General features: G+C 35.1%; 1 protein-coding gene across 1 annotated transcript in view; it reads left to right on the forward strand.

The window, feature by feature from the left end:
- The window catches only part of LOC111415847 (Vesicular monoamine transporter), a 126,683-nt gene that overhangs the window by 10,921 nt on the left and 94,702 nt on the right, over positions 1 to 21,060 (forward strand). The window contains exon 2 of the mRNA XM_071194909.1: positions 10,137 to 10,297. Coding sequence (XP_071051010.1) covers positions 10,162 to 10,297 — 136 coding nt within the window. The 5' untranslated portion in view covers positions 10,137 to 10,161. The remainder of the gene's footprint in view (positions 1 to 10,136; positions 10,298 to 21,060) is intronic.

Genomic DNA, 21,060 nt, shown 5'->3' on the forward strand with positions numbered 1-21,060 from the left:
GATGGTTAACGTGGCCCTTAGCAAATAAGTTCAATACTTTGACCCAGCTAATCCGCGATAATTGCAAGTCTCTTTTCCTAATTGCCCAATTAGAATTAAGTTAAAAATGGCATATTTCTCATTCGAAAGAAGAAAATTTTGAAGCAGTTTGGGTTTAATTTTATCATTTTTTTTCATAAGTTAAAAATCAACACATTGTTAAAAAAATTAATAGGATCTAAGCAATGAAGTTTATATGAAATTAAAGAGGGTATGATAAAATATAATAAGTAAGTAAACCATTTCTGGATTACCATAAATCACGATTTTTTAAGGTTGGTGTTAAAAATTCAATTTTGTGATAACAAAGATGACAAAGAAATTAACGGGATCTAAGGAATTGTTTGCATATATTTCAATAGAAATGGTGATTAAGAAGTGATTAAGACCTGCGAAGTGATTTTATAAAAACTTTTTAATAACTTCGGTAGGTATTATTTTTTTTCCATGGTGTTCATTTACACTTCTCCATAAGTATCAACTTAATTAACTTCTAAAATCACGGGCGTAGAGAAGCACTAATTAAGTACTGTTTATTATTTTTGCTTAAGACGCCAAATAAAACAGAAAGCTTTTTTTATATTTCATCTTTTTGTTACAAATATCGTCAAAGCAAAATTTTTTTTAAGAATTGTAAATTCCCTTCCAACATTTTAATTCCTGCCTGGGAAGGGGCGCTGGGCGATTCAATTAAAACGCCTCGAAGTGAATTTGTGACACTTCCGCCGCCTCCATCTCTCGAGGTCGTCGACAAATTCATATTGCAATTACACCGAGGCCCGCCTTCAGTTTTCAGAAGTTAGCGCACGCCCTGCGCGCGGGCCTAGTGACGAAATTGAGATATTAAAGCGACCTGTAATACAGACGACGCTTAATTGCCTAGTGTAACGCAATTACGATCCCATTTGGAAAGCTCGGGGACAGCTTTCAACCCCCCTTTAACTACACCACTCACTTTTTACACTAATTTTTCTTAACTTTTGAGAAAGTTTGCGGAACTTCCTCATAACACAAGTTACTCCAAACTGTATGTGAAACTCTGTATATTCAAGAACAACCTTAAACGATCTCGCTCTTGTTAACTTTGTTGAAATACAAAGATTATATTAAGAAAAATCGTACAATTTTCACATTTTGTGATTTATTACTTTATTACACTAGAAATTGGTGATAGATTTTCTCCTCCTGATTCTTATGCCTGATGGCGTCGGATAAATCTTTTTCCTATTCCTCCATCCACCTCTTCCACTCCCTCCAGTTCCTGGCTAATTTCTTTATAGCTGCTAGACTCTTCCCTCTCTTCTTCCCAACTTAATAATAATAATGACATTATTCATACCTATCAATGCAATAACAAATCAACAATTTTACTAAATATATTAGAAACATAAAATAAATGGCATATAAGGTAGGAAAAGGCGAAGTTCAGTGCCCAAGCACTGCTCAACTTAACCCGAAACAAAACCTAGATACTCGTACAGTAATTGAAAAGAAAGAGAAAATTAAATTAAACAAAACAAAAATTAAATTAAATAAAACATAAGAAGCAAATGCGAACAGTGGGTCATACCTGTAGTCATTTCAGCGCTGCCATTAGCCGCAAAAATTAAGAGTTTAACTGAGCCATTTGTTGATCAAATAAGTCACTAAAAATATGCTTTTTAAAGGTGGACATGCTTGCCAGTTGGATTGTTTCAGAGGGTATATTATTGCACACTTTTACAATTTGATAGTGAAAGCTCCTCTTGAATAGTTCAGTGTGGTGAAAGGGCGGTGATAGAGTCCCCCTGAATTTCAAATTCAAATTGTGAACATCAGTGCGGTACTGAATTTTGCGGCACAGGTATTCAGGCTTTTCCCTCTGAACAATATTATGGTAAAAAACACAACTGTGGAGAAGTCTCCTATAAGACATATTAAGCCATTTAAGTTCCACTAATTTATATGAAATTCTTTCAAACCTTCCAACGCCAAAAATAAATCGCAAGTAAGCGTTCTGTGCTCTCTGAATCCGTTGTTCATCGAACTTAAGTAAACATGGTCCATACACAAAATCTCCAAAGTTAAATTTAGAGAAAATCAACGTGTTGCAAAGTAAGGTTTTAGTTTTAACGTCAAGAAGATGACGAGACGGATAAAGAGATTTTAACTTGGCATATACTCCTTGTAGCATAGTAGACACGTGCTTTCGAAATCGCAAATTTGTATCCAATACCAGACCCAAATTGCGCGCCTCCGTCACAATAGGGAGAGTAGTATCGTTGAGTACAACCCGGATATCCCCACTATACTGCTGCACATCCACCCCACGACCAAATACCATAACCTTTGATTTGTTGGAATTGAATACCAAGCCATGTTGGGTGGCAGCTACAACAAGTTGTCTTAGCTCTGTATTCAATAAGTTAAGATAGTGTTGTTGTTCTTGCGGCTTGTAAGATATGTATACTTGCGTATCATCTGCATAAAAATGTACTTTGCAATGCTTAAATATGTTATTTAATGGCGCTGTGTAGATTGAAAACAAAGTTGGGGAAAGCACCGAACCCTGCGCCACTTCCTAGGTCTTCCCCTCTTTTTCTTATCCTTATTCTTTGCTTCAAATACCTTTTTTACTAATGTGTTATGTCCCATTCTAATTATGTGGGCGTACCAGTTTAGTTGCTTTCTCTCTATTTTGCTGATTATCTCCTCTTGATTTACTCCCAGTCTTATTTCTTCTTTCCTTATCCTATCCCACTTTAACTTCCCCACTATTTTCCGTAAAAATTTCATTTCCATTGTTGTGACTTTTCTTTCTTGTTTATCTTGGAGTGTTCATGATTCACTGACATATGTTAATATTGAGACTGCCACCACGTTGTACATTTTCAATTTTGTCTTTTTATCTATCTCCTTCTTCCCAAAAATTGTTCTGTTTAAAGTATGATATACGTTGTTTTCCTTATTCTTGCATTTATGTCTAAATCTATCTTTCCATCTTGTGATATTATACTGCCCAAGTACTCATATGATGATACTTCTTCTATCTTTTGATCCTTAATAAATATTTCTTTTGGGTTATTTCTTATTTCCTTTTTATTTATTATCACGATTTTACATTTATTTACGTTCAATTCTAGGCCCATCTTTTCAATTTCTTCTCTCCATATTTCAACTAACTTCCTTGCCTTTTTGTGGTTTTCTGCTATCAGCACTATGTCATCAGCATATAGTAAATTATCTATTTTTACTGGTTCCAAACTTTTATAACCTATTACTGTTTTATATTAATCTGTACCAGAGAGCTAAAAGGACATAAATCCAAAATGACTTAATCGTAGAATAGCCAAAAATGTCTGATTTTCAATTTCAAAAACGAATTAAATAAAATAAATAATAATTGAAATAGTTAATAGTTGTCCTGCTATTACCTCACAAATAAAGCTCGGATATATCGGTATTTTTCAATATCAATAGTTTATAAATATTCATTAATAGCATATTTTTATCAAAAATCTTTATTTTTACAAAACTATTGTATTTACTACATATTAGCTCTTAAAATTAAATGATTATTTGGACTTAACACAAAAGAATTTGTAACAATGTAAACTACAAAACATTAGCAAACTTATTAATATAATTTTTTCTAAAACAAATTTGAAATTTTAAAACCATTTAATTTATTAATCATCATTAGGAAATTCTGGGGCCTCTTTAGCGTAAGGTAAATTCCTAAAGTAATCCTGATATTCTTCAGGAACCCACTTAAGAAGGGTTAAAAGATTTTCATATTTGGCTTTGATATGGGTTTTCTAGAATGTTTTAATTGGGGCAAATTTTTCGGTATGTTTAAATTCTTCTTTAAATGATGTTTTAAAAAACAAAGTGCCTAATGTTTCTCGTCGAATTTGGAGCCAAACAACGCTGGATAATTTAAACTGTTCTCCTTCATTACTTCTTTTTCTTGATATGAATGGCGCTGTTAATGATGAGTAAAATGTACTAAAGTTTTTAAAATCTTTTAGACCCATAGAGAGTACATTAAATGGGGGTTGTTTACAATTACGAATAAAATTAATCCCATCATTGCAAGTAAAAATTGTAAATGGTTTAGTTTTTTTTGCACTTCAATAGCGCTATGCTGAAAATCTACTTCTATATGAGTATGAGCTCGTAATAAAAATTTATGATTTATAACCTGAATGCTGGGAAATACTTGTATTGCATACATGTACACTACATCATGATTATATTTCGGTTTTGTCCGGCACAGTTGTCAGTCCAAAATGTTAATGTTTCCATTTTTTGATTCCTTGGGATTCTATAAGTAAACATTTAAAAACAGGAAGCCATTTCATTACCACTTCTTCCAGCTTTGGTTTCATCCCACATCATACACCAAGTGTTTTTAGTACAAGGATTATGTATTGTGTAATTTAGGGTCCATAACTTTCGAAGCTAAAAGCTCTCCGAATTGATTAAAGAGGGAATAGGAAGGCACTTTTGAAGATCGGCCATTACCACTTGTATATATTCATTACTTTCTAAAGCACATTTCTTGTCTTCATTTTTCATTTGATATCTATTATATTATTTGCATCATTTAAGTGTAAATCTCGCTCTTTAGAAATGGCTTGTTTTTCTTCTGCGCTAAAATCAGCCTTAAGCTTTATATTAAAAATAATCACACATATCACATGTGTCGTTGTCTGGTAAATGGAACGACAAATTAAACAATTCGTTGAAGATTTATCTAAAAAGCCATTTCTTAGCTGATATTTTTGAAATATTTAAGCCATCTCGAAGATACTTCTTAGCAGACTTTTCTCCGAAGAATAATGGCTTTTATACGTAGAGTAGCTATCAATGTGCTTAGTGATTTTTTCAATAACTCAGAAATTTGATTGATAGGTACTTTTCTACCTCTTTGATCAAGTACTGGCATATTACATGTAGACTTCTTTTTTGGGGCGTTATAAACAAATTTTTCGCTGATCGATAAAGTGTTTATAAAAAATAGTTTACAGACTCTGATGTTTTTGTTTTCAATGAAGAGAAATTATATAGAATTTGTTGTGTACATACTTTTGTAGATAGAGGGTCTCTTGCTCTACGTGGTTTTACATCTTTAGTGAACCCGCAAGAATTAATGAAGTGCCTCTGGCACTCCCAAGTAAGATTTCTTTTCCAAAAATCATTATGAATCTGCTGGCATTGATTTTCAGATGTTAACGAACGGCACTTATACGTACAGGTCCAACCACATGGACTTTTTAGTTGTTCATTTAGTATTAGTTTGTTTTTACCATATTGTTAACACTTTAATTGAGGTTTTGCGGTTAAATCACTTTCTATATCTGAGTCAGATGAGGAATATGACACTAATTTGACAAATGTTATTATTATTATTATTGCTGCCGGGCTGAGGAGAGCGGCCCCTCTCGTTACTGCGACCTATAAGATCTATTGTAACTTTAGCCCTCCAAAGGTTTAGGGCAAATGTAGGTCCTTAATGAACCTTAGTATTGTCCTGAGGTCTTGAACCTTTATGTCGGTAGGTAACAGGGGAGTTTTAGCGAAGATGTTGTTTCTTAGCCGGCCTCTGGCGACGCAATTGCACAGTATATGTTCAGCAGTTTCTGACTCGTCGTTGCATAGTCGACAAGCTTGAGCCTCAGCTTGTCCAATGTGGAAGAGGTGGTATTTTAGGGGCGCATGGCCGGTCAGGTAGCCTGAGAGCGTTCTTAGATCCCCTTTGCTGAGGCATAAAACCTCTTTGGTTTTGTTTTGCGACGGAGTTATCATACTCTTCGCTTGTCTGTGACCTGTAAGTTCTTTCCAGCGTAAGGCTATCTTTGAAACCTCCCAGTTGTTGATTATTTGTTTTAGGTGGCTTTTTTGTAGTCCACAACCAGGTTGGGGTCCAATGAAGGGCGTGTTTGCTGCCTCTTTGGCCAGCTTGTCGGCCTTCTCATTGCCCTCAATGTTGCTGTGACCTGGAACCCACCATAGGGTAACATCATTGCCCCTAGCGAGTTCTCTCAGGTTGTTGGTACACTCTTTGATCAGTGCGGAGTCACATGTGTAGGCCTGAATTGCCTTTAAGGCGGCCCGACTGTCTGTGAAAATGTTTATGGATGCACCTTTTTGTCCCTTCTGTAGGTTCAAAGCGGTGCAGAAGTTTATAGCAAGAACTTCTGCTTGGAAAATTGTTAAGTCCGAGCTGAGGGGCAATTTGATGTGGCTATTTGGTCCACTGATGCCCATGCCTACTCCAGATCTTACTGTCTTTGAAGCATCGGTGTACCAGGCTAGGGCTCCTCTTTTTAGTTAAGGCCCTCCCTTCGCCCAATCATCCCTGCTTCTAAATATGTATGACCTTATACGGTTGGTTGAAATTGTATTCTGTCGGTATGAGGTCCGTTTTAATTGCAATCAGGTGATTTAGACATGGGTCCTTGAGGATCTCGAGGTGTCCTCTGAGGTTACCCTGCATCAACTTCAGTGAAGAAACTGTTTTCAGTGATAAGGCACTTAAGGCTGCCTCCTTTTGTATATATAAATGGAGCGGTGTGAGACCGAGTAGGGCTTCCAAAGCAGCCGTCGGACAGGATCTCATTGCACCCGTTATGTTAAGACATGCTAACCGCTGGATTTTGAACAAACGTTACTTCATCATTAGTTTCCATGATTATCAGAGTAAAATGATTAGAAGACAGAAATAAGTTTTTGACTTAATATGTCAATAACTTTTCTATTACTTTTCAAAGCACACTACACACGCAATTTTTATGTCTAGATAAATTTTAGACTTACGACTATTTGGCACTAAAAACGAAATGACTTATTTCTTTATAATCGAAACATTTTTCCTTATAATAAGGTTTTTTTAAAGTAATGTTACTAAAAATGAAATACTGGGTTTTAGAGCATTCTTATTCGTTCATTTTTGTTAAAAGTGGACTTACACCCCTTTAGCTCTCAGGTACAGATTTATTTGTTCTTATTCTTATATTTTTTTATCACTCTGTCCATTAATATTATAAATAACAATGGGCTTAGGCTATCGCCTTGTTTTATTCCCTTGCTCATTTCAAAAGTTTTTGATGTTTCTCCCTTCATTTGTACTATGCACTTTGACCTTTAAATTATTTTTATTAGCTTTTGTGGACCATTAGTTGTTCTGGACATGTCCATATAATACTACGGTTAACCGCATCAAAAGCTGCTATTAGGTCCAAGAATATTAGGTATAGCTTATTGCTCGTCTCTATTTTCCTTTCGATGATATTTCGGATTACATGTATGTTATCGTTCGTTTGTTTGCTTGCTCTGTATGCATCTTCTAGTTTATTTTCCACTACTCTTCTCAACTTTTTTTCTATTATCTTTGTGTATAATTTGTAAATTGTAGATGATAGGCATATGGCTTTGTAATTTTCACAGTTGGAGTAGCTTCTTTTTTTATGTATTGGTAAGATGATATGATCTTCTATTCATCTTCTATTCTGATCTTTTATTCCCAAATATTTTATCATCTAAGGGTCTATCTTGTCTTTGCCGTAAGCCTTGTCTGTTTTCATCTTCATCTTCTTATCTCTTCAGTTGTTATGTCTGTAGTCTTCCCTTACCGCATCTTCTCTTCCCCCCTCCATTGTTTGTGGCCGTTTTCTATCCTTGAACTTTTCTCCATAAAAATCCACCCATATGTCCAGAATTTCCCTTGTAGTTGTCTTTATCTCGTTGTTCTTATCTTTGACGGATTTTATTTGTTTCCTTTGATCTCCCTTCAGTTTTCTTATTTGATTCCAGAATTTCCTGTTATTCGATCCGTATGTTTCACTTAAGCTTGTTCCTAACTCTTCCCAACTTTTCTTTTTCGCCTCCCTTATCATATTCTTAGCTACATCTCTCTTCGTTCTATAATTTGCTCTATTCTCTTTCGAATTCCTTCTTATGTATCTCTTCCATGACTCTTTCTTCTTCTTAATTGCCTCTTCATTCCACCAGTGTGTTCTCTTTGTCTGATTATTATTTCACATTATCTCTTTAAAAATTCTCCACCTTTCTTCCAATGTTAAATTCTCTGTTTGCTCTAGTTTTTTAAGTTCGTTGTTTGTTTTTTCTTAGTATTTTAGTCTTTCTTCCTCCTGCCTTAGTTTATGGATGTTTATTTTCGTGTAGCTTTTCATTTCTTCTCTTTCGATGACTAGTCTATGGTTGGTTTCCACATCTGCTTCTGCTTCAGTCTTTACCTCGACTCTGTTTTGGAGATTCCGGGTGTATGTGATGTAATCAATAATGCTCTTAGCATTCTTTTCTTCCGCCACAAACGTATGATACTTGTGATAGATAAATATGAAATAAGTAGTTTTCAGTTTTAGTATTTTCGTTGGAGTTGATTTTATTAAGAAAAATCATTTAATTTTGACATCTTTTGATTTATGCTATATCACCAAAAAATGGTGATAGATATGTAGTAATTATGGATTATTATTTCTTGATGCATTTCTCCATCAGTTTCAGTACTTACGTTAGTAGATTTGATTAAAAAAGATCATCCTATTTTAACAATTTGGGGATTTATGCTATATCTCTAAGAACAGATGAACAAACAGGAGAATAGTTGTAAGAGGTATTTGGAGTTATTACTTTTTAGAATCAGGAACACTGTTCCACAAGAATACTAGTTTCTAACACCTCTATTAGGAACATTTTTTGCTGAGAAACAGAACATAATTATAGAATGGTTACTAAAACACGATCTTTATGTTGAAACTTTTCTGTACTTTGTCGACATCTTGCCTAACTTATTGAATTGATGAGAGATAAGAGAAAGACACAATGTAATGATTTATATATAATTCTAGAACACTCTATATGTATAAGAAATATATACTGTATTTCTTAATAAAATATTATAATTTATCCTTTAAAATCGGAACAAAGGAAATTAAAATTCTTACCTCTAACTATAAAAGCTTAAAACTTGCGTAAGCGGAGAGATAAGGGAGAAAAGGATTTTACTCGACTGTACGGATTTTCCTTCGGCCTCTGAGTAATTGTCCCAGAGTTCCCCTCTAAGGACATTATTCCCCAAAGCTCTTCTTTAATTACTCTTACTGGCTTTACTCGAGCTATAGGTAGATATCTCAATATGGCATAGATCGCGATTTTTAACCACGCGGGATTCCAAATCCCGACCTCGTAGAGTAAGACAATCATCAATAAGTTATCCGATTTCTTTTCAATCAATCAGTATTGAGAATATATTAATATACGTATCATATCTGGAAATAAAGAAGCTTATAAAAACTAAATTCGATACTCTGAATAGGTTGATTTAGATCTTACTTATGAAATCCTCACTTGGTGATGAACGTTGATTTCCGTTTTGACTCCAAGTAAAATTGATTAGCGTATTCGAGATACACGAGCAAAGCGTTGAAAGCGCCTGACACAAATCGGTTTAGCGAGTTCTCGTTTGATCCAATTTACTCCGCGTGCATCCAAAATCCCGTCGACGACGACGAATAAGGAATTAGTAGCGACACGGTACTAACAGAGTGAGAAGACTATAAAGAGAAACGAGGACTGCAGAACCTGTTGCAACAAACATATTTCACGAAAAATAAGTCGCGGTGGCATAAATCTCCATACTCGAGGGATTTCCCCCATTCTCTCCTTCTTCTCTCATTTCCTATCCTCTTTTTCCTTCTTCTCCAGTACTACTAGTAGTAGCCGGAAATTAAAAGTTCCACCTTTTCTGTGGCTCTCTAACACAAAGGACGTAGTTCAGAGGGAAGAAGGTGGCGAGGAAAGAGGCGAGTTTATCTCGCAGACATCAAACGCGAGGGGGTTGTTTTTGATAATACCAGAGGGAATTCCGTTTTTAATATTAAAGAGGCGAATTTTGCTTTCCGTTATTTCCTCTTTCTTCTGCCGCCCAGTACCCGACAAAACAAACCGAATAGGGCAAAGAGGGTGATTTAACGCCGAGCAAGTTAATATAAACCGAGCTTTACTATAAGAACTTTAACAAAATAAAAAAATTAATTATCTACAAGCTGTTAAACACTAATTTTAAATATAAAGAATTTTTTTTGTTTCAGTAAATACCAACTTAGAAAAATCACCATGACGATGATATATGATTGGGTGGCCGGCACAAGATTCGGAAATTGGATACAAGTATGCAGAGAATCGCGCCGTTTGGTGCTGGTAATTGTGGCCATAGCTCTCCTACTCGACAACATGTTACTGACAACAGTGGGTGAGTGTTTAAAATGTTTATAAATTTACGAAAAATGTGTGCAATTTAATTCGAAATAGAAATAAAAAACAATTTTTATACAAGATTGAGTTAAAAACATTTAATGGATGATGCGTGTACGCGAGTATCGGACGATTTTCATCGTTTTAATTGGGAAGAGTGAGTAAAACGAATCGAATTCAGAGAGTAGTCTGAAAAAGGTTTTTTTTTAAACGGATTAACTTGTTTAAAATGTACCGCTATCATCAGCTATAGTCCCCGTTTGAAGCTGGGGGTTCTCTGAACGCACCAATGCTCTCCTCATGCTACTGCTGCTGTACTGTCCTGTGCTGTTGGTATATAAAACGTGGCCGGAATATGCCAATCAATTTGCGGTCAACAACGATGACCCAGTTAAAATAAGCTTCGAAAAGAAAATTAAATTAAAAAATTAATTAGAAAAAAATTATCGATTGAAAAATATTCGACAGGAAATTAAGCATGAATATGACAGTAACATTTATTGAAAAAGATTTTGTGTTATATAGTGACTCATAAAAGATTTTAAACAAAAAAAACTGAAAAATTTAAGAGTTTAAACTACATTGTTAAAGAAAAATAAAGCCTATTACATAGTAAGCTATTATTAACAAATATTCAACACTATCAAAAGATGTACCACAAAAAAGTGAATATAAACTTTTACTTTAATCACAGCAGCAGAACGTCTGGCATAGATAGAATCAATTATAATTGCAAATATTGACTTGGAATTTGCATCATGCTTTGATGCAATTAAAAGAAGCTTTTAATAGCTTCTTTTAACGATGCTTTTTAACAAACCATATATGTAGAATTACAACAGGGTGGTTCAGATTTTAATAAGGAAACTTTACTAGTTTTACGTAGTACTTGCCAAAATAACACAAGTATTTTATATAAACATAGAGTCGCAACTCTTCTGTTTTTGAGCTATGAGCCGTCAAAGTTGTTCCATACCCTCTTTGAATTTTTTATAAGAACTTTTTAACACCATGGAGTATACATGGAGCAAACCCAAGCTACTCTCAACGTATCCACAACCGAACTAGTCTCACTCTAAATCACACACTACAAACTGAAACTGCAAACTGAACCACCCAACTTAAACTGCACCCATGTGATTCACAACCAAACCCAACCATGGTATAGGTTGGGTTTGGTCTAGTCAAACCTAGCCTATTAATACCGAAATCAGACCATATCTAAACCACCCAAGTGAAACCCAGTTTATCCAGCAGACCAAAGCTAAACCAGTACATCCACGCCGAAACTATTCCAATTCAAACCGCCTAACCCAAACCCAGAATGTCTATTTAATGCTAACACAGCCAACTCACACTCAAATGTGACAACTTGAATCACGTAATCCAAACTTACACTAATTCATCCACACCTAAGCCGAATTCAATAGAGTTAAAAACGAAATAAAACCCAAGTCATGTGCACCAAAACTAAACCCAACTCAAACCGAGTCCACTTAAACCACGCAAAATCTGTTAAAGCAAACCCAAATCAAACCCAAGCTTATCCAATCGTAATCATACCTAAACTATTCGCAAATTAAACCGCGCATACCATTCTAAAGCCATATTTATATAGTATCCAGCTGATTCACAATAGAACCCAACCTATTCACATCTAAGCCACATATAATCTATGGTATCTTAGCAAAACCCAACCCATTCACAACGAAATCAGATCCAATCCAAACCATTCAAGTCAACTGCAGCTTATCCATACTAAATCAGATCCAACCCGAATCACGCTTAAATTAATCTCACAAAATAAGCAAGATCACCAATTTATATAGAATCCAGCTGATTCAAAATCGAACCCAACCTATTCATTTTTAAGCCACATACAATCTATGGCACCTTAGCAAAACTCAACCCATTTAGAACGAACCTAGTTCCACTCCAAACCATTCAAGTTCATTCATAGTACCTTCAATAAGTGTGACATTATATGTTTGTTACTGAATATATATGTTGTTGTTACTTCTCTGCTTTAACTACGGTTTTATTCAAACTTCTATTCTTCCGTCAATTTCATGTACATTAAAATTTAGTTTTATCACTAAAGATGACATGTTTCAAAAAATCGTTTTCTCACATATTTTATGGAAAAATTTAAACATTTCTCAGAACTAACATTAAATATTAACTGTTTACGCATGGTATGCATTCGATCTTCATATTCTTCCAACGTTCGCGATACTTCAATCGCGATTTCAGTAGTCAAACTTGTTTTTGTGATTTTCTTTATTGTATTTAATAGCAGCATAATTAATTAATTATATAATGTATTAATTACTAAATAAATTATATATAATTAACGTAACATTTGAAACGAATTCTGAAATTAAATAACCAACATTACCTTTACCCCTTGATTATATTTCAGTATAGGAATATGTGAACTTTACGGCTATTATTAAATTGAAAATTATGATATCTTCTATTACCAGCAGTGAAAAAGAAACAGACTATAATAAGTTTGATTGTTTACCGTGCGACGAATAATATCATATTCACTTAAAAATAATTTGTCCAATAAAAATTTTATAAAAAGCAAACTGGTGAAACAAACTGCTTTCAAAAAGTAGTTATTTTTTATAACCAAAGTTTTCTTTTTCTACCACTTTTAGCATTTTATATCCCTCTTATTAGTAAAACCACTTCAGAATAATATATCCTTCAATCGTATAATGCTCTGATGCAGAAGATACGGGACAACCTGTATAATTATCTCTATTTAGCTATTAGCCAATGAGAGCGTTTCAAACCGCCATAGCTATGATAAAAATCTCTTGAATAGTTTACCAAAAAAATATAGTATAACACTAGAAGGAAAACTGCACTGGAAAGTGAAAGTCAGAATTAAAAGCAGAAAAATTAGACATCAAATTAAAAAAAAATCGCATTTTGGCTACTTGGTCGAAACTCCAGCTTGTCAATAATAAAGTACAATTACCTATACAAACAAATTTTCAAGCCCGTATGGGAGCTTCCAACTAATAAGGTTGTGGTAGTAAGAGCAATTTTGAAGCAATCCAACGATATCAAAAGGGGACATACAAATATAGATCGTTAATCAGGACGTTAGCAAATTCGCCAAGAATCATAAACAGCGAGTTCACGTTAATGTCAAAGTCATCCAAATCCTAAACAATACGAACTCGATCTAAAAACTCAAAAGTGTTAACACTCTAATTTGTGTTACTACCAGCGCGGAGTAGTGCTCGTGTAGTGCTTCACATTAATAGTGGAGAAATTAAATTATTAGAAAAGGATTAGGAACCCTAATGAGTAGATTTTTGCATATAAGTTTCCTAGGCATAATAGACTAGAATAAGTTTGAAGAATATTACTCATTGATCTGAGTCGTGATCAGATTATAATCTCCTTAAATTAAAAATAAAAACCTTAATACTTGTTTAGACTTGTAACAATGGAAACAATTAAAATTCTAAAATAAACAGTTTACTTCACTCTTGCTTGTAGTAGTCTACTTGCTTGTGAAGTAAACTGTTTATTTTATTGAAATGACTTGCAACATGGATTCCCACCATAAAATTCTAAATACAAATTCCAGGCGATGCAATCGGGTAATTTATTTACCGTGATTAGGTAGGTATTAACGTTGTATACATTAGATATGTATGTCCCAAGATAGTTGATGGACTGCACAAACACCCAAAAATTTTATACAAAAATGTTCCAAATCGCCTTTTAGCTTCGGTCAGCGCATCCGCATTCGGCTGTGTTATTTCAAAGTCACTGTTAAATTTATTATGGTTGTGTCATCGCCATACACAATTATAGACGATTTACTCACATTTTGAGTAACATCATTTATTTAAATTAAGAACCTAGAAAAATATTAAACGAAATGTATTACAAAAACTAAGTAAAGGAAAATATCAATATTTACAGAGCTTGAAACGCTTTATTAAAGCAAGTAAGACAGTATTTCCAACACTCTCCGCAAAATGTGTACACCTTTTTACCAAGTGCATTTAGCTTCATTTAGTAGCAAACTTCAGTCAATTTTTAAGTTCTAACTCATTTTTAAGGACACTTTTGTTTCCAAGGCCTCCATTTCCTGTATTATTATCATGTTGGATGATCCAGTTTTTTCCGAAACTAAAAAGGGTACACTTAGCAGCAAACTGTCGCGTAAAATGTCGATATATCTCCCATAATCCATAATACCTTCAATAAATGTTATTTGCATATACATTAAATTTACTTTCAGCACTAAAGATGACTTGTTTCAAAAATCATAGTCTTTATATTTTCTGGCAAAATTTAAAGCTCTTGCATAGTTCGATCTTAAATCTTCTAACATTTTCGGGATCTTCTTTCGGTTTCTTATTTCTTCTAGCAATGTCAGTAACCAAACTTGATGCCCTTGTTTTCGGGATTTTCTTTATCGGATTTAATAGAATCCTCGGTGAACCTCAGAACGACTTTTACTTAATACAGAACATGAATCCCATAAAAACTTTTTGCTCAGATCTGAGGTTCGTTTCTTTAGACATTTTATTTATTGTTAGGTTGTCCGAAGGCAACAAAATTTGTTGTTTATCACCAACTAAAGCATACGACAGTGTAGTACATAATAAACTCTGGATGTAATTCTAAAAGATTAACACAGAAATAACATTAATAAGACCAGCCGAAACACTATATGACAACTTAACAGCAAAAGTAAAGATTGAAATTAAAACCCATACCATCTTAACTAAACAAACATCTTAACTTTTATTCTCATGCCATCTATTATGGTGTGTGTTACTCTCATATTCTCGCGTACTCTGTCGTTAGTGATCCTATCCATTTTTGATTTACCTTAGGATTTTTCCCGGTTTTGCTTCACGGATGGAGAAGTATGTGTTGTTGTGGTCGATTCGAGATTTCATCTCTTCTTCCTGTTGGTTCCCTTTGGAAAGGGGCAACCGTTTTGCCCATTTATATACACGGCGTTTTTTGTATATTAACTTCCAACCTCCATTCACTGTATTCCTCTATGAGTTTCCTAGTCATATATACATTAATTCATTAGCATAGTGTGTAGATGATAGTATCCTTGCTTGAGCTTTTTAGTGATGTGGACGCCATTCGACACTCTCTATACCGCTTGATTTTACCTGTTGCTTGTTCGTTCTTTCGATTGCTTCCCATAACTTGCTTTATGGGATGCTGTCATACGGTTTTTTAAGTCTCTAAACACTAGATGTGATTGTATGCTGTTTGTATTCCATGAACTGGGAAACACAAAATAGATGGTGTATTGTTGATCTTCCAGCTGGAATCCGGTCTGCTCCTCTGCTTCCATATCTCTGCACTGTAGGTCTATTTACTTAGTCACTACTATATCTCAGTAATTCTTGCAGTTTTGTCTTTCTCCTTTTTTATGTATGGTGGATATAAAGGCTCTGTTCCATTCTTCTGGAATAGGTTACCGTTAAGGCAGTTTTAGAATAGTGTCACCGGGCGTTAGACGTTCTTTATCGTTACTCTAATTGAGGATACCGTTATATGTATAGTACTTCCTTCTCTGATACCTCCAGAAGGTTGGGTTTATCTTCTAATAGTAACTACTTAAAGTGGTCATCCCATTTTTCAAGCGTTATTGGTGATATTAGGTATTATCTAGCTCTGTCTTAGAGATTTCATGATTTACCAGCTTTCACTACTTATTTGTCCGCCTTTCTGGCTTATTTTGGCTCTCATTTCTTCTCTGGCTTATAATCTTCTAGCACGTTGTGTGCGCCAGTTTATACTTTATTTTAGTTTATTTTTATGCCAACTATATCTTGTATTTTTCTGTCTTGTCTTTTATTGTATCTTCTATTTCTTCGCTTCACCAATGGGGTATTCTAATTTATCGGTTTTTCGATAATTTTTCTTTGGCAGCTAAGTGTATGCACATCGTTATAAAGTCGTAGTGTTCTTTGTATGTTGCATGTTTTCTAGTTTTTCATCTAACTCAGCTATACATAGTTTTTGGATACTTTCATCAAGTAAGTTGTCCAAGTTTAATCATTCCTTTGTCCTTTCTCCCCTTTTTTCCGTGTCTGTACCTTTTTCGTATTACTTTGGGAACACTATGTTTGCTCTTAACAGGTGGTGATTGCTGTCGCATGTTGTTCTTCTATACACGATTGTAACTTACGTCCTGTAAATTCCATGCTTTGTTGTTTGTATCCATTTTGTATTTTAAGTTTATTCTCCACGCATATTGTAATTAGCTTCCTATGGCAGAATGCTGCCCTACTACTTTATTCTGTTATTTTTCACCGGTTCTCAAATTTTTATCTCCAAGTATTACGATTTCTCGTGAGCTTCGGTTGGTGTTTTCTGATAACCATCGTCGTTTATTGAGTATAATCTTGGAATGTGTGACGGTTTGTCTGCATAGAGTTAGGTTCATCTTGATCATTCGCTCTTTTATTGCTTCCATTTGTTGTTATATATCTTCTAAGTACCTTACGTATTAGGACATAGAGCTTTTGCTGAGCTCTTTTATTTATTTATTTGCCGAAATGTTTCTCGTTTTCGTAAAGACTACTATGTCTACTTTTTGTTGCATTAGTTCTGAGAGATTTAATTTTTGTAGCGAGTTCTTGAATGTTGAATTAGTGTCGGCTGTTTCATTTATAGGAAGGAATTCCAACTATTTAAGTCAACATGAAGTTGACCCTGAATAACCTCAACTGTAACGATAAAAAGGAAAAAAAATCTTTTAAGATCATTTACAAACATTGCACCTCGTAAAAGCATTCGAACGTTTAACATTTTCGATACGTCTATCACTTCACCCCAAAGGTTGGTTAAAATGTATGACTTCCCGACCCCTTCGCGGCGGAAGAGTAAGTGGATGTGGAGGACGAGCAGAAGTTAGCGCCTCAGATTGAATATATGCAACAGGCTACTTACAAAAGCGGCCCGTTTACATTCATAGAAACGCTCTGGCCCCCTTATCTTAACTAATTCTCTGACCCCGACCTAATCCGTTCATGAATCCTTATGAACGACTAGCACTTAACCCAAAGTGATCCACACTTTTCGATTTGTCACTAAGGTAATACACTCAACTAGACGTAGAATAGGAAAAGAAAAGTAACAGTAGAATTGTTTTTAAGATGTATTAATGATATCATTATACTTAAGAAATTTTCTTTACCTAAAAGAAAAAGAGATAGAAAAAATTGGAAATCTCTTTGTGAAGAATCAATCGAGTTCCTCTAGAATCACCGAGGTTTTTCTGGAAGAGTGCTTCGACACAGACGTTCGCCGTAAGCGTTCCTTTCTGTTTAACTTAAAGGCAGAAAAGAAAGAACTGGGTAGTTGGTGGATAAGGGGTAAGAAAGAGAGAAAAGACAAGTAGTAATAGAGGAGAGAAAAAAAGGAAGGAAGGTGAATTGGCCCCGTGATTCAAGTGCTCGGTCGCCTAATGGAACAATTTAGAGCGCCGCGCCGGGGGAGACGAAATATAAAGTGCCGTAAAATTATGGAATTTTATACGCTAGTAAAGCCGCCGCGTCCATCAACGGCCGGCCCTTAAATGGCGGATTCCTTCGAGCGTGACCCCGAAAAGGAGAACCTTTCTCGCGGCGACCCCTCTGGATATAACAATGGGACGTGAAACAATGAGGTGCCTTTTTTTAATAACCCGAAGGCACTATGATGAATGTCTCGAGATAGGCAACAGTTGATCGATTAAACTAGGTATATACATGCACAGCGAATGGGTTGCTGAATATAACACCTTTTCATTATAAATACAGTAGAGCCCCGATTATTCGCGGAATTGGGTGGCAGGGGCGCCGCGGATAATAAAAATCGCGGATAACCCGAAAAAGACTAAAACTAAGGTGGAAACACAAAACATAATTCACCATAAAGACTATTTTACTTAAACCTTTCTTTTACATGTAAATCACTAAAGACTAAAGTAAAGACTAGTAATAAACAAAAAATAATATGTACATATGTATTGTATCACTGTACTGTAAACAAAAACTGTACTGTAGATAAAAACTGTCGGTTACATCTTTTTAAAAAAATCGGTCACTAGCTTTTGCTTCTTGCTTTGGAAGCACCTTTTCTTTATTCTGGATTGTACGTTCCTTAGCATAAGTTTTTCTGCCAGATGTGCGTCGTCTTGCTCCTCTAAATATTGAAGCAATCCGTCTACATGCTGCAAAGCAGTTTCATGTGTCATCCGCGCAAGCACCTCGCCTTCTTCACTTTCAATTTCTTCGTTCACTCCCATTGCTTTGTTTGATATTTCTACGTCAGATAGTCGTTCAAACCCTGGCTCATTTTTGTCACATTCCAGCAACTCTTCTATGTTTTCTTGATTTACATTCTCACCTCCCGGAACGGATGTCACTAAGTCAATAAGTGCAGCGATAGGCATATCTTCATTATGTTCTTCACCAATGTTTTGGTTGACATTTACTTCAATATTTGGAAAGAGTTTTCTCCACGATTTGACGAGGGTTGACGGTTTAATGCAATCCCATGCAAACGCAACATCGTAAATGCTATCCAAAATTGTATACATCTTCCAAAGCTGCTTAAAATCGTAACCTTCTTCAATTTTTGTTTTTACCAACTTTGTTCTGTATATCCTCTTCACAGTTGCAATGACCCCCTGGTCCATAGGCTGTATGAGCGCAGTAACATTTGGGGGCAAAAAATTTGCAAAAATTTGTTCATCAGAAGATTTAAGCACACTTGCGGCAGGGTGTGAAGGCGCGTTGTCAATTAATAAAACGGCCTTTCTTGGTAAATTCTTTGAATCAAGGTGTTTACGTACTTGAGGCACAAAAATCTTTTCAAACCATTCTTGAAAAATCAGCTGGTTCATCCAACCTTTTTTTTGATTGAAATAATCGACTGGTAAATTGTCTGCTCTTGTCCCCTTAAAAGACCTTGGTTTCTTAGATTTACCGATTACAAGAAGTTTCAGTTTGCGGGTACCAGCAGCATTGCTGCATGGCAAGATTGTGATTCTTTCCTTGCTACTTTTGTGTCCTGCCGCTTTATGTTCACTTTCAAATACTAAAGTGCGAGTGGGAAGACACCAAAAAAGCCCTGATTCATCAGCATTATAAATTTGTTCTGGTGACAAATCTTCCGACATTACAAACTTTTCAAAATCACGTTGAAAATCGTCAGCTGCTTGTTGATCACCGCTCAGCTTTTCCCCATGAAGACCTATCTCCCTAATTCCATAACGTTTCTTAAAACGATGTAACCAATCGGACGATGCATCAAAATTTCCTTCCAATCCTAACAAATCAAAGAAGACTTTTGCTTTAGCTGCAATGTTAGGGCCGGATACAGGAGTGCCTTCACTTCGCTCTTGGGCTAGCCACTCCGCTAATGCCGAGTCAAGTTCACTGTACGTGGATTTCTTCATTGTTTTTCGTTTTTTCATTCCAAAAACACTATTTGAAACTGTTGCAAAAGCCAATAACTTTTCTTTTTGCTTTAAAACATCTCGCACTGTTGTTTCCCCAATCCCGTATTGTAAACACATCTGCTTTCTTGATGCGCCATTTTCTATTTTAGAAATCATTTCTATTTTTTGTGGAATCGTTAACACAACCTTCTTTCGTTTTTCAGCCATTATTTATTTCAGGAACAAACTATTAATCTGCTAATAACCACCGACAAAGAAACACAACTGTAGACGGTGTGACAAGTCGAAACATGCTTTAAAATGAGTCGAAACACACGTTCGTCTGATCAATATCGAGCGCAATTCGCATAAATACACGAGCACACACGAACACATTTCGATATAAAACAAAAATCAAATTAAATTTAAAAGAAAAGAATATTTCACGGCACTCGCTCGCGGATAATCGGGGCTCTACTGTAGTTGGTTTAAGGATGATATTTCTCTATTTACAGCAAAATTTTTGGTAGCACTGGTATAAACCAAGTTGTACAAATTGCTATCGTTTAATTGTCACTCGAGTTATTCATCTTTTGAAACAATAAGATTTTAGCTGAAGTAAAAATGATCGAAAGAAAAGTTAGGGATAGAAAGTGTTCTAAATTACTCTAAAAACATGATCCAGAAAAAAAATTTATTCCTCAACCTACTGCTATTACCTACTGCTGATTATTGCTAACCTATAGAACAAGAAGCTAAGAGTTTATAATTTTTACTTTTTGCCTTATTGAGATGGTAACTCAATAACTCAAAATATAAAAATGATGGAAAGAAATATTTTAGACAAAAAACATTTTTTCTTCAAACGTCATTAAATGACAACTTTGTTGTCGTGTTTACTCGCGGTAGAAGTAAGTCATTGTTGCATAACGACGGTTGCTAAGATCAACATAGCAAAAAAGTACTTCAGCGTTATGGCGCTAAAGTAAATTTCACTTTAGCGCCATAACGTTGAAGAACATTTCACTTTAGCGCCGTATTATTTGCAACGTTTGAAGAAAAAATACTATGTTTTATTCGGAAGAGAAGCAGATTCGTTTGTGGCTGGTCCGTCATTGCCGGACTCACTTCGTTCGTCCGGCAAACTGTCGGACACGCCACAATTTTAACGGCTCATCTGTCATTAGCGACTCACTGCGTTCGTCGCTAAGCGACAGACCACGCCATGAAAAGCACTGCTTCTCTTCCATATAAAACAATATACTATTATATTAACCTACGAATCATTATCCATAAACCGTTATATTCCAACATTAGCTTTA

The sequence above is a fragment of the Onthophagus taurus genome, chromosome 3, assembly GCF_036711975.1.
Source record: "Onthophagus taurus isolate NC chromosome 3, IU_Otau_3.0, whole genome shotgun sequence".
Lineage (NCBI taxonomy): Eukaryota > Metazoa > Arthropoda > Insecta > Coleoptera > Scarabaeidae > Onthophagus > Onthophagus taurus.